At 29.8% G+C, this 15,011-nt stretch overlaps 1 protein-coding gene across 5 annotated transcripts in view; it reads right to left on the bottom strand.

Annotated features, from left to right (window-relative positions):
• Positions 1 to 2,592: 2,592 nt before the first annotated feature.
• The window catches only part of LOC107440320 (5'-3' exonuclease PLD3), a 59,799-nt gene continuing 47,380 nt past the window's right edge, over positions 2,593 to 15,011 (bottom strand). For 3 of the 5 annotated variants that reach the window (XM_016053216.4, XM_016053218.4, XM_016053217.4), the window contains exons 8-11: positions 13,592 to 13,751; positions 12,197 to 12,299; positions 10,032 to 10,212; positions 2,593 to 3,340 (exon numbers count right to left, since the gene is read on the bottom strand). In XM_016053216.4, coding sequence (XP_015908702.1) covers positions 3,169 to 3,340; positions 10,032 to 10,212; positions 12,197 to 12,299; positions 13,592 to 13,751 — 616 coding nt within the window. In that variant the 3' untranslated portion in view covers positions 2,593 to 3,168. Of the gene's footprint in view, positions 3,341 to 6,220; positions 10,213 to 12,196; positions 12,300 to 13,591; positions 13,752 to 15,011 lie in introns of those variants that run through there. The other 2 variants (XM_071185554.1, XM_071185553.1) reach the window with 2 other exon arrangements.

The following is a 15,011-nucleotide window of genomic DNA, read 5'->3' as shown; positions in this document are numbered from 1 at the left end:
ATCCATTATTAAAATAATATTTCATTTGATTCTGATGATTCCTTCATGGTGTTGCATTTTCTACAAACAGCAGTTTATAAGCCAATGAAATTCGATAGTAAGGTTTTCTATTGGCCAAAACGAAACAAACTGTTATAAATTTCTTTTTAGTTAAAAGAATGCACGGATTTAAAACATAAAGAAAAAATTTAGCTTTTTAGACATGCATGCCTGGCATTTAGCTGCTGTTCAAGAACTAAAAAAAAGAAGAATAAACAAAATAACAGGTTAATAAGCCTTTACAATGAAAAATCAGTTTTAAAAATTATTCGAATTAGTAATTAAATGCCAACATTTATTGAATTGGTGATTAGATTTAATTTTTTAAGCCCATACGAAAGGATTTCTTTTCGTAATATTGAGACCTAACTGATCTTAAATGTATTATTTAAGTAGAGTGTGCAACCACCCTGAATAACTTTTGACCTTATGAGTTCTAGGACTGAATCGTAATGGTTTGAGGGGGTGACTTCAAATATGCAAATTAATTAGTGCAGACTATATTTTAAGTTGCGAAATCAAACATAAAAATATACTTTCTCTGAAAAAACTTTTTATTTCGACATATACAGAGGACAGCCACAATCTGGGAAATATATCGAATTTTAAAATACGACTTTTTTAAAATTTAATTTCTGAGCTTCGACCGGCTTGAATTTTATATTTTGCCCTGTAAAATTATATTCCTTAAAATGGTGTCAAAAATTGTGAACTTAAAATTTTTTTTTTGACTCTTATTAAATAATATAATAATAAATATTTACTAAAACTTATATTTTGCACGGAATTAATAAACGAATTTTTTAATGGTGTGCAAAATTTTTCAATTCTCTTAAAAAACGTTAAGAGGTTTAAACTTTGGACCGCTCTCCTGTCCAAACTATTGGGACCCTATTTTCCAGATCCCTTTTAAGATTCAAAATCGGAATCCATCGAAAAAAGATAAGTTTATTCAGGAAAAAGTACGTTTTTGTGTTTGATTTCGTAATAACGACAACACTAATCAATCAGCATATTTGAGGTCACCACCTTGAATTATTAAGATTGAGTTCTAGAGCAGGAAGATCCGATCATTAAATCAAAAGTTATTTAGGGTGCTGTATTTATTTTAACTATACACATTTCAATGATATTTTTTTGCATTCATCATGTCGCAATTTTGTTAAAAATTATTTAAAAAAATGAAAAATCTTTGTAACACAACTTGTAGGTTTAAAATTTTTTTTATGAAGTTATAAACTCATTCACTCGCTTATAAATAAATTCACTGCCGTTAATATACTTACTTGTTATTAATATGCTTTATTCACTGATATTAAAGCAATTCCCCCCCCCTCACACCTAGAGAATAGGAAATTGTCAAAAAAAAAAAGACTTTTCTGCGGCACACTTTTCTTTCCATCTTTAGTAAAACTTATATGTAAAGAATTCTAACGACCAAGAAAGTTAACCTAAGAATATGTGAGTAAAAAAAACCTATAAATATATTTTTCAAACAAATAATATTTTTAAAAAATAATAATTTAATTCGAAGTTTGATTCTCGATAACCAGCCACACGACCATGATCCCGGGATGAAGTATGAACAAGCGTCGAACACATGAGCGAGGGTCCGAATCTTATTGTGGTGGGTCGTCACGTGTGTAAAGAAAGGCTAATTATTAGCTACGAAATTTTTCTTTCAGTACAACATTAAAAAAAATTTTTTTTTTTTTTAATGTTACCTTTTTCCCCATTATGGTCATTTAAAGAAATTATTTTACATACTCCAGGGTGCGTAGCCAAAATATTCAACAAAAAATAAGCACCTTTTAAGCACTAAAAAAATATTTTTAAGCACTTTAAAAAAATATAATTAGGCAGGGTTGGAAAGTTTTTGACAATTCTATCTTGTTTGTTAAACCTTATGGCATTGTTTTTGACAATTGTCAAAAATCATGAAATTTTGAATCATGTAAAACGAATGGCGTTTTCATACGCTACGGACTGACCATACGCCGAAATAGATTGCGGTTGAATTGAGAAAACGTTGAATAGAACAATGTGAACTGTGTCTTTTTGTATAATTCGTAGCGAAATTCAATATGGTAAAGGAAAAATATTAGTTTGAAAAGGGGAAAATTAAGCACTTTTTAAAAACACCCAATGAAAAAAGCACCTTTAAGCATTTTTTAAAAATGCTACGCACCTTGTTATCCCTATCAATATATTTTTTTTTTATAAAAACATCCGATACAGTATGAAATTTTTTTGAATATTTCTTGTGTTTTCAGCATATGAAGGCCTATATTTTGCTTTTATAATAACACATAATTTTCAAATTTTGTCCCATTTATTATTTCAATATAGCCAAGCTATAAAATTAAAGACGAAATGCAAAAATATAGAAGCAATATAAGCATTTATATTAACCTATAATTTCCATACTCAATGTTGGTCCACCTAATACTACCACTGAAAGAGTGACCAACAAATCTGGCCTACTGGTACCTGAATGACGAGGGTCATTCAGGTACCAGTAGATCCGAAAAAAATTTATAATAATACAAATAATTTTTTCTCCTTCCACATAGTCTTTTAATAATCACATTAACAAGAGTGTATAAAAATAGCCACATCACAATTTAACAAAACAATAATAAATAAAAGGTGCCGCTTTAAAGAATCTTTTATTAAACTCCCAATGAATGTGAAATAACCCCTTCAGTTCTCCCCCTTCACGGTATCATCAAAAAGGAATGGTTTTTGTCCATTTTTTTTTTTTTTACAAAAATTATCGTCACCTGTTTGTATTTTGAGGATTATTAAGTTTTAACAGTACGGAGGAAAATTGTCTGTCCTCGAGAGTTATGACACAGTGAAGCTGGACAGAAAACGGTACATATCCCTCGTAGGCAGGAACAAAGAAAAGTATAATGAAGAATTTTGAAGTAAAAAAAATAGTTCTGGTCGGACTAAAGTTTCAAATTTTATATTTTTTTCCAAGATAAAAAGTTGGAAAGTATGTTTTGTTTTGAGAGGAATTTAATGCTCGTTTTTACGATTTCAATCGAATGTTTGCTTCCCTGAAAGTCGCGTTCCCCTTTCGATACATGAAACGGCCCACTATTGAGGGAAGGGCTGAAGGGATTAAATCAAATGTGATGCTGCGACCGCCCACGTGACTACAAGGCAGAGAATGATTGGAGCGAGGGTCTCTCCCCTGCTTTTGAAGAACGTATCGTTGTCCATTATTTGAATGCTCGGAGGTTCTGTAGGCGGCGGGAGTTTGCAGTAAGCACCAGTAACACACTTTATGTGGCTGAAATGAAAGTAAAATTCTAATTTATGAGTCTCTCCAGTTTGTGTTAATTTCCCCAAATCATGCAAAACACTTGAAGCCTTGAATGTTTCCTTTTGAATAAGACATTCTAGTAGAAATAAGTAAATAGAAAATTTATAAACTCTGCGTATTATAATGACAAGCCACATTTTCACAGAGCTCAGTGTTTATTTCATTGCAGGCAGTAAGATGTATTCTGGCCCCATAAGATAATAAGTTCCATCTCGTTGGAACCAAAAAATTGACTCACTTTTACCAAATCAAGGTAATAAATATTTTATGGAAAATGCTTACTGTATCGGCTAAAATAGATATAGGCTTTAGAACATAAGCGAAATGCTGCTAAAAAGCTCTTATGTATAATTTGTAAAGTACCAGCTAGGAATGAACGATGCCTATAGATATAGGTAGCACTTTTGATTTAGAAAATGTTACCTTCACGAATTGCTTCAATTTCAAAGAATTTCCTGAAAGAAATGCGTTTAAGATCTGCATATTTAAGATCTATTAAACATTTCAAATTTTCTGATTACACAAAATATAAAAAAAGGAACATTTCTCAGGGTATGTTAAACCTGCTATCTTCACAAACAGTCAAACACACTCCCGTAGATGCCAGAATCACAACCTCTGATTGTTTAAGAGCAATAATGACTTTCACAAGCTCATTGTATTTTTCAAGGCTTCAAGTAGGACCACTTCATTGGTTTCCAACATGCAATATCCCAAATCATGCACATCCAAAAATGCTTCCATGCAATATACGTATATATGTATGTATATGTTTGTATGTATATATATGTATGAAAGTATATGTATGTATATACATATAGTATATATACATATAGTATATATACATATATATGTATAGTATTTGTATGAATTTCTTAACACACAAGAAATAAATCTACATGACCAAATTATGAAGGAATCTCAAGTACATAGCTGCCAACACGTATGGGGAAAAATATAGTAGATTTTACGCTATAATATAAATTTTATGATAATTGTTGCAAAATATACTAAATATTGTATACATAGGGATTTTTATAGTCATCAAAATAGAAAAACTGCCAGATTTTCCAGTTATAATTTCCCACTAAATGATCTTGAAATGTTATGTATTATGTTTATTCATAATTTTGAGTAGTGATAGACTGAATTTTATAAACGAGGCTCGCTTTCTTATGCATTAAATGACACTTGCTTAAATATTCAAGCAAGCAATAATCTGTACAAAAATTCTATTTCAATAGGTGATTTTTTAAATAAAACTTACTCAATTTTTTGGGAATTTTCTAAAATGTTCAAAAACCAGGAGTATTTTTTATTAAACCAGTCGACCAGGAGAAACTAGCAAAATCCTGTAGAGTTGGCAGCTATGAAAGTATTATATAGAACTGTTGCATTTTGATTTTATGTTTTCTTCTTATCAAATTTTCAACCCCCTTTCTTTTGCATGTGAAAGGTTTGTTGTAGAAAATAGTATATTCATATTCTATAATGGCCATATAGACAAATTATTGCTTTTCTAGTTGAATATTTAAAAAATTGTTTTTCCTTCTTCATTTTTTTCTATTTCATTTCATTGAATTTAGAATACTCAAATAAACAGATTTGTCGTGAATCAGTTTTCTATATTTTTTAAATTAAAGACATATCACCAATCAGTTTCAATAAAATATCTGATAAAAAAAACTAAGTGAAATACACTTTCAGAAAATATAATTAAGCGTGCTATGATAATCAATTCTTTAACACAAATGAGTTTAATTCTTTCCTTTAAAATCAAGTGACTTTTCGACAGTTAATGAATTTACAAATGACACTTGGTTTAAAAGTTTGGTGTCAGTTACAACACGTAAACTTTTCTTTTATGAAGTTTTTTAGGAGGAATATATGTTATGATTTAAAATAAACTGGACATTTCATCTCTAAACATTTAAATCAGCCTATTTCAATGCACCTTACTCAAAGATCAACTAAACGAATTTTCAAAGAAAAAAAGAAATTTTTTTTTACAGCATAATACATGTTTTAACATATTTCTTAAAAACATTTTTCAACTTATGCTTTTAGTTCAATTTTTATTCACTCGCACCAATAAAACTAAAAAGTTTTAAAAGTCACATATGGAGAACTTTCTCACTAAACTATTAACTCACAGAAAAGAACACACATAAAGAGAGTGTTTCTTTTTTGCATTATCAATTTTGTAGTTTTTAAGATAGAAACATTTCTTGCGTGGACTGGAACAGAACATTTTACCTCACAGAAACGAAGCAGCAAAACTTTTCAAAAAAGTTCTATACTATATTTAATTTTTAGAAAGTTAATTTTATTTTATAACAAAAATTTAACAGCCAACCTAATTTTGAATTTATGACTATGAATGTTCAACTCAAACAATTTTCATTATGTACCCAATCCAGAAGAAAAGAGATTAAGTATTGGGACAAGTTAGCTTTGGGAGGAGACTTTTTGATGAAACTAACCCACATGTGCATTACATGGAGAAAAAATCGATGAAAACCTCCCACAGTTAGCCCTATGACAAAGGGATTCTAACCCATGATAGCACTGAGGATATTTTACGCCATCAATGTGGTCAGTGCAACGAGGAGCAAATTTTGTATCGACCAGCCACAGCAGGGATTTGAACCTGGGTTCAACTCGCTGTGAGACGAGCACTCTATCACATGAGGCACCGCAGAGCTTGAAAAAAGAGTATTTTAAAAAAAAAGAGATAATTTATTTAAATTTATAATTTCCTGTTCTTTTTTCTTAATAGTTTTATTTATGCCACTTGACCATCAATGGTAATAAAATAATACAGAAAAGAAGAGTGAGAGAGAGGGAGACCAACAATAATTTTTTTTTAATATAAAATATAATACATCAAATAATTCCCCACAACCACATGCACATCAAAATACACACAGAAAAAAGATTGTCAACATTGAATAATATTAAGTACACAAATACAACAATGCAAATATATATATAATTATAAAATAAGTATTCATGGAATTTTAAAAAGTTTCTGTTTTGCAATGCACTTTTGTTTCATTAATAATTTTTACTAAAGACAAAAGAGGTCTCTTTATAGGAAATCTGCATTACTTTTATTAAATTACTTTTGACAATCCATTAAAAGCCTGCTTATATTTAAAGATAATTTTCAGGAAAAAAAATTGTTTTTCAAAAAATAAAAAAGTTAACAAATTATACACAATCCAATGTTAAAGAAATTATTCTTAAATCATTTTAAGTAAACCAATACAAAATTTAAGTATGAAAGTTTTTACTAAAATAATTTTAGTTGAGTTAAAAATCTTTTATGTTTTAATACTTATTTTGTGCATCCAGCAGGCTAAGTTCAGTTACGCTTGTAAAAATTGCAAGCAGATGCTTGCAATAAGTAAATGCTTGAGGTAAATTTTTTTAATTAACTACAGAATAATTGGATACTCATGATGTTGAAAATAAAAAGTCGATAAAAACGTATCAATATGCATTTTAAGAATAATAAATATTTTGCAGAGTCGCAAGAAAAATAATAATAATGCAGTCATATAAATATTTATATTACAATAAAATTTTGATGTCACTGAATTACTTACACTGAATACTAAAAACTCTTTTAAGATTTAAAACGTGAAAAATAAATTAAAAATATTGAAGTTGTGCCAAGTACATAAAATGATTGTGTTAAGATAAAGGTCCAATAAATAAATGGTATAATTAACATACGTTATATTTCTTACCATATAAACAAACTTGCTTGAAAAAGAGAAACAACAAAAAGTGATGAAAAGACAATAAGTTGTGCAACACATTGTGCAAATAGAATGGGATTTATCTAACATGTTAATAAATGAACTAAAATTGCACTAAAATGTACAAATGCTTTTTTTTCTTTTTGTTTTAACATCAGTATATAAATTTCAGGATTCTAACAGTTTGCACAAATTTATAAAAATATTATTTGATACTTTTGTAAAGTATTTTGGAATATTAGGTAGAGTTTTTAATTAGTAAATATATATAAGGTGCATCTTTTAGGCAAGTTATTTTTATATCAAGCTTTTTATTTATAAAACTGGTAAAAAAATTAAGAAACTTTTGTTACAGATTTAATTTAACAATTAATAATTTAACAAAAAAGTTATCTTCCCATTATTGCAAAAATGTAATTTTGAGTACAACCTGATATTTACTTTTGAAACTTGATGTTTGCAACTAAATGTTTAATATGTACAGTTGTATAATTTGTACATGTACAGTATGTAAAATTTAAAGAAATCAATGCTAAATGTATGTAAATTTGTACTAATGAGAAAATTATATTGAGCAAAACTATTTTATTAAAGGATCCTTAATTTTAAATATTATTTCGAATAATAACTTGTATAATATATCACTGTTTTAGAAAAGATATAAGCAGAAATTGATCAACTTAGTCGGGCATCACTGAGAATGTTTATAAAAAAATTATCTTTAAAACTTTATTTTATCACAAACATTTTGTAGAAATGCATCTTTATTATATCTTTAAAATGCTTAAAACAAATAAAAATTTTATCTACTTAAACAGAGTGCGTAGCCAAATCTTTCAACAAAAAAATAAGCACCTTTTAAGTACTATTTAAGCACTCAAAAAAGATTTTTAAGCACCCTATATGTTAACTAAATGTTAAATAATTTTCAAAGACTTAACATGAACATGATAAAATAACTAGTTTTTCACAAATAACCCTTTTCTTGATTATATTAGCCATTAAAAAATGATCGAGAGATTTTTCGGTTCCATTTCAGAGGGCGGAAAAAGAAGCTTAAAAATTCAGAATATCTTGCAAAATGCTGCAGAGTTGCACACGAGTGTGCAATTATCTCACCGAACCCAGCTAACTCTACACACATACAGACATTTCATCAAATTATGTCAAAAAATTGGTGCTTTCATACACTATGACAGCACGCCGAAATAGATTGAGGTCAAATGAATTGTGAAGACGTTGAATAGAACAATGTGAAAAGCATGCTTTTGCAAAATATGTGGCGAAAATTGACATGGTAAAGAAAAAAAAAATCTCATTTTCAAAGAGGGAATATTAAGCACTTTTCTAAAAACACCCCATAAAAAAGCACCTTTAAGGGCTTTTAAAAAACGAAAATAAGCACCTTTAAGCACTTTTTTAAAAACGCTCCGCACGATGTCAAAATATAAAAGAGGATAGTAAGAGGCCAAAGCAAAAATTGTAGGGAATCACGAAAAGATAGCGAGGCACTAAACCAGCCTTAACAATTAGTTTGCAACACAAACTACTTCACAAATAAACTATTGGTCTCTTTTTAACGAACAAGAGACCCTCTTTTGAATGACAATATAGCGAGCATTTAATGATACTATTGAAAGATATTCAGATGCAAAAATATACACTATCCGGTCAAAAGTATCCGGACATCCGGGTTGTTAAGGTGGTGGAAGCATAATGGTGTATGTGGGGGGAGGGGGTGCTTCTCGCAGTTTGGTCTGTGTCTTTTAGTTCCTGTGGTTGGAACTCTATGTGTAGGTGGACAATGCTGCACTCCAAATTCTTATGGTAATATTCCACTTCTTTTCCAGTATTCACACATCAAGGTTTGCACAGTCATGCTTTGGGTGTTCAAAAACTGGACTGGCCCTCTTATCCTATTAATAAGTACCTCAGGACGCTCTCCACTGTGTGTCCAGAGACTTTTCGCCAGACAGTGTATGTCTATAATGCATAAAAACTGAAAGGTTTGCTATTATGCCTATTAAGTACAGTTTGAAAGAAAAAGAAGTATACTCTCAAAAATTGTACAGAATAGAGATAAAAAAAAAAAAACAGATCATTTTTAATTTCTTAAGAAGTGTCGAGTCTTTCTGTTGCCAACTGTGTCCTGCACAGTTATTGTATTTTCCCACTCACTACTAATGACGTCAAAACTATTTACACTTCATTTTTTTTGCAGGTGTTGTGCAACCCAAGCAGAACTATGGAAACAGAAGTCTTTAACAATTGGACCAAAATTGCAAGTTTTCTTTGAATAATAAAGAATTGTGCACAAAGAAAAATGTTGTTGAATATTAAAGCTATCCAAACAAACCTAGACAGAATTTTTTTATAATTCTTTCTGGCAAAAACGAACGTTTAAAGTTTTAAAATTTAAAGTCAAATTATCAAAGAAAAAAAAAATAATCAAGAGCTTTCTTTTGGGCATAATTTGGAACATACTGTAAAATTATTCTCATAACTTGCTTGAGTTTAAAATAATAATGTTTGTTTTTTTCTTTTGCTCTATCCTTTATTTTTAATGAGACAAGGAGTTATTCTTTTTTCAAATACTATTAAAATATCGCAACCAAACATATACATATAGAGAGACATTGATATGCACAAACAAAAATGTAAAAACCATGCAGTAAGTGAATAAGAAGTGAGAATCACTCTTCCATTGCTTAAAAGAAATATCACTTCAGTATTTGAAGGTGTCAATCACACTTTGGACAGAGAATGATCAGAAATGTAATTAAAGATATTAAAATAGAGAACATCTGTTTTCAGTGAAAGGCACTACAAAGTGATTTCCGAGGAATGCAAAAAGAGAGAAGAAGAAAAATACAGAAAGTATAGTTTATTACGTGATATCTTTGAACTGTGAGAGAGGGTGAGCATATTTGGAGCGCCAGTCTCTCTTGAAAACTTCCTCGACTTGCTCGCGGAGAGGGTTGGACCCGTCTGTGCCGTTGGTGACCGGATTCCGTATCACGAAGCCGACGCCACCCGTATTCACAAAGTAGTCTTCCGACCAGTTGGATGTACCTAAGAAAATTCATTACATCAGCAAAAACACATTAAAGCATAATGAAGTTTTGTACTACTCTAATTTCTTATAATAAAAATGATTTAACTAGGGTATCATTTTAGAGAAATTGTAATAGAGTAATTTAATATTATCAGGTTTTCATTGTAACACCTGATATTATTACATAAAAATAAATTACATAAAAATAAATTAAAAATAAATAGAATGAATTTGATGACCCACGTGATTCGCATGAGTGATGACAATACAATAAAAAAGATGTTTTTCACAGTTTCTATGGCTATCAAATATACTAATATAATACATTACACCTATTTTTGTACATTTGGTACCTACTATAATTGCACTAATTACCATAATACTAGTGCAGGGGTGACGAACCTTTATACACCAACGTGCCATTTTTTCTAAAAAATTGTTTAATGAAATCACAGACGTGCCGTCAAATAACTTTGACTTCATGATTATTGGGAAAATAATAATACTAAATACTATCAACTCAAAACTCTTTATTTATATTGAAAAGAAAATACATTTTGCAATGTCTCAGTTATACGCGTAATTCAACTTAAAGTAGCATCAGTGGGACTTCTGTTATTGCAGATTAAATCACAAATAACTTATATTAGGTTGTAAGATATTAGTTTAAGCAGGACTGTTGATTTTCTTGCTAGTTATTTATTGTTAGCTTGTTTTTTATGGTTATTAATTGTTCTTTTAGCATTAATTGTTTATTTTTCTATTAATAATTGTTTATTATTTTGTTTGTTTTTTGTAAACTTTAATTTAATTGTTACATATGCTTCATAGTGTGTGACATTTGTGTAATAACAATTCAGAGTGCAATAACAATTGTGATCGGTGGCGTGCCCAAAATATTGTGTCACGTGCCATTGGTTCGCCATCCCTGTACTAGTGTCTATTATCAAAATTAATTAAGCATCATTGACAAGAATAATAAATAGAGTGAGTTTTTTACATTTCTCCTAAATTAATCAGTACCATTTTTTTTATTAATTTTGCCTTAAGTATAGAGCTTATTTCTTTCTTTCTATAAGTTACTACCAAAATTAATTAAGTATCAGTAATAATATTTTTACATTCTTTCTAAAAGATTTAGTACCATTAGCATTAGAGCAAATACTTTCATTCTATGCCTGAGGAGAAGTGGGTATCATTTTTATAAGCAAATGAAGTTAAAAATAAAATGCCCTGAAAAAAGTCAACCCAATAATGAATTCGATTAAAAAAGTGATATTTGATGAGCCAAAAGAATTGGCAAAACTCATGTACTGTGCTCATATTTTGAAATTCACCCATGGAGAGCATGTCAAATATCTCATCCATAAATGACCATTAATTAAACTGTTATATCCGCCGTTGAACAGTCGACCCAATTTTGGGTTTACGACTACTAATGTTCAACTCCGTAGCCTTGTCATCTTGAACCGAATCCAGACGACAAAGAAACTCCTAGACCAGTACCCCCAGAGGTATTGATTTGTTATGGAAACATGGAGGACTTTGCGACTCGAGAAATTTAATGTGCATCAGTCACCATTTACTACATGGAGCGTCTTCGGCCCGAGGGGTCCCACAACCTCTTGGACACGAGCACTACCAACCAAGCTATCCTGGCCCAAGCAAGGTTTATTAAGTAAAAACCCATCAGGACTTTTTTTTTGGGAGGGGGGGTTGAGTGTGGATCAGAAAATGCTGTTTTGCATTTAACAACCCTGCAACCAGTGCACACTGATTATTGACATTTACCAGAGTAAAAAAGAATGAGATTCAAAAAAGCAATTTTGAACATCTACCTAAAATGAGATTAAGAATGGTGACATTTACCACAGAATGTTTGTTATTCACATTTAAGTATACACCATCGAATTAAAACAAGTTTAATCATAGCAAAACTTTTTTTAATTCTGCCTGGATACTGAAAATAGCCTTTTATGAAATGTAATAAAAAAGACTCACCAATATAAGCAGCATTGTCTGTAACCATATACTTATTGTGATTCACCCTTGCAAAGGGTATTCTTGATTGAGCCTCAGTATAAGTTGGCACAACAAAGATTTTCTGAAAAAGACATGGATCAGTTTTCTAACATTAAAATAAGTTACAGTAAAATGTTAGCATTTAAGAACTTTTTTTACACCCAAAAGGAAGAGTTCAAATTCAATATTATATAAGTACCCAACGTGAGGAAAGTATGATTTGCTTATTTTTACTGAGAAGGAAGAACAGGGATATAAACAATGCTTAACTTAAGACAATGAGACTCTTTATCAATGAGTTTTGAATGTAAAATAAAATAATGTGTACTACAAAAACATATTTATCTATCGACTTCTCTCCCTCCCATCTCTTAATACTTCTTTTATTAACTGTTTTTTTTTACTTATTAATTAATAGCTTGTTTTTTATAGTTATTAATTGTTAGCCTTTTTACATTAATTGTTATTTTTGTGTGATTAACTTGTTTCTTTTTTTTTTTTGCTTATTATTAATCGTTAGTTTGTTTTTTTGTTTTTAGTTTTCCTTTGTTAAATTGTTCTGTAATTATTAATTGCATAGCTAATTTTAATGGGTAACTTTTATTTCTTTTTGTAAGTTAATATCTACTTTGCTTTCTTTTGTTAATGAATACTTTTAATAATCACTCAATTTCCTACTTATATTAACATTTTAAGATTGTCAGAGAAAGGACTATTGACGGCAAAGATGTTCAAGCGGCTAAAGCGTGGAAAAATGATAAAAAGTATATATATATATATACATCAAATATTTTGAATATAAAATATTATATATATATACCTTTTTTTAATTTAAACTTTATGCGCAATAAAAAAAGCATAACTTTTACTATATCATTTCTAAAACTTAGCGGCACACAAAAGTGTCGCACAGTAATTCTGATTCACAGCCTTAAGAGATAAAAAATCCTTTATTCTCTGAAAGCATGAGAGTGAGTTTGATAATAGCTTATTTTTTCTGACAAGGGAGGAATCAAAAAATATGCCAGTATAAGAACGGCCCATAAAAGTAGTTTTATGTTTTATTCAACAAGAATGCTTTAAGAATCCTAGGTCATTTTAGCTCAGTTGGTATCTGTTTCAATTGATTAAAAATATAAAATTAAGACCCTACAATAAACATTCCCTCATAAAAAGCTACTGAAATAAAATCAAAATACACAATATAGGAATGTTGATATCCAATGACCATAGTTTCAGAAAATAGTTTTCCTAGCAACAGCAAAAGGTAATCTATAAAATTTTTAAATAAATACAATTCAAAAATTCTGCTTTAATTGAGGAGTTAGAAAAAAACCACAAATGTTGGAGGGTAACTTATAAATAACTGCTTACTATCTCAATGTCAAACAAATCACTGTTTAAGGAATTGAGAGATCTTAAAAATGACATCATAGTAGGTTTGGTATGATTCCAGTAACTGGCCAAAATCCTGACTTGAAGTCTCTTGACAACTGTCACTCTGCGGATAGCATCGTCAATGACAGGCCAATAACTAGAGGGAAAGAAAAAGATTTTAAAATTTTACAAATTAATGACATAAATAAGGCTGTGTATTAAGGGTTGACACTCAAATCTGGAAAAAAAATTCCCTGCACATATTATGCACACTATATTAAGACGAAGCAACAATTACTGTGCTCTTGTGTGAGCTATATGGGGCCAATTATATTTATTAGTTTTAATTGCTGGAAAAACAGCTAAACATACTTAAATAATGCTATAGTAAATGACATAGTTTAGTATAGCTGAAATACCATGGTTAAATATCCTATAGATTATGCTTTGAGTGGTCACCACTTTTTAGAAGAAAAAAATAAGAAACAAAATTCCCTGTACTTTAACAGTTAGTAAAGAAAAGAATCAAAATTCCCTGTTATTTCAGATGATTTTTAAATTCTCTGTATTTTCCAGGTTTTCCCTGTGGAAACTCTGATTATCTGACCCAAGGTATCCAGACATGAGATTGTCCTGAGGGACATATGATGTATGGTTCCTCCTTTTGCATCGATGACAGGGAAGATTTTCCACCAGTTTTTGAATTCCATCACAGTTGAAGTGAGCGACTGGCAATCTAATTCGTCCTGTTCTATGGGAGAAGGCAGTTTTGGAACAACATCCATTTTGTGTTGCAGCGTGAATGGGAAAGAAATGGGCCGAAATATTGAAATAGAGTTGGGAGTCCAGCATTGTCCACATACATCTCAGAGTTCACGTGTCCGGATGCCATTGAAGATTGTGTATATTAAATTGCCATTGTCTATCAGAGACTGCTTTCACATCTATAGCCATTTACATTTTTCAGAAATAATTCTAATATTTACTGGAAGAAAAAAAATTTTACACTCTATGCAGCTCATTAGACCATTGATCTGAGGCGACAGTAAAATTAAAAAAAAAAGCAAATCAAAATGCTTAATAGGGTATAAGACATGAAAATGAAATTACAATAAAATTCATTCAAAAACAGATTTTTTTGATGAGAAAAGTCATTAAATGTGCTACTTTGAAAGAATATGTTACATTGAATAGAATACACTATTTTATTATTTGATGTAATAAGTGAAAGAAATTTTTAATAATAAAGTATCAAAATTTTATTATCATAAAACTATACAATTAAAATTTTAAAAAAATCTGAACAAAATGAGAATTTTAATTGTATGCTTCTTCAAAAGGATTAGGTTATTTCACCTTTTGAAGTGATTTACCTTAAGGCTATTTATAATTTTTTTATATCTTAAAAACAAATATT

Source organism: Parasteatoda tepidariorum, chromosome 9 (genome assembly GCF_043381705.1).
Source record: "Parasteatoda tepidariorum isolate YZ-2023 chromosome 9, CAS_Ptep_4.0, whole genome shotgun sequence".
In the NCBI taxonomy this organism is placed as follows: Eukaryota; Metazoa; Arthropoda; class Arachnida; order Araneae; family Theridiidae; genus Parasteatoda; species Parasteatoda tepidariorum.
Note: the sequence above shows the minus strand (reverse complement) of the source record. Positions and strands in the feature narration are given on the sequence as shown.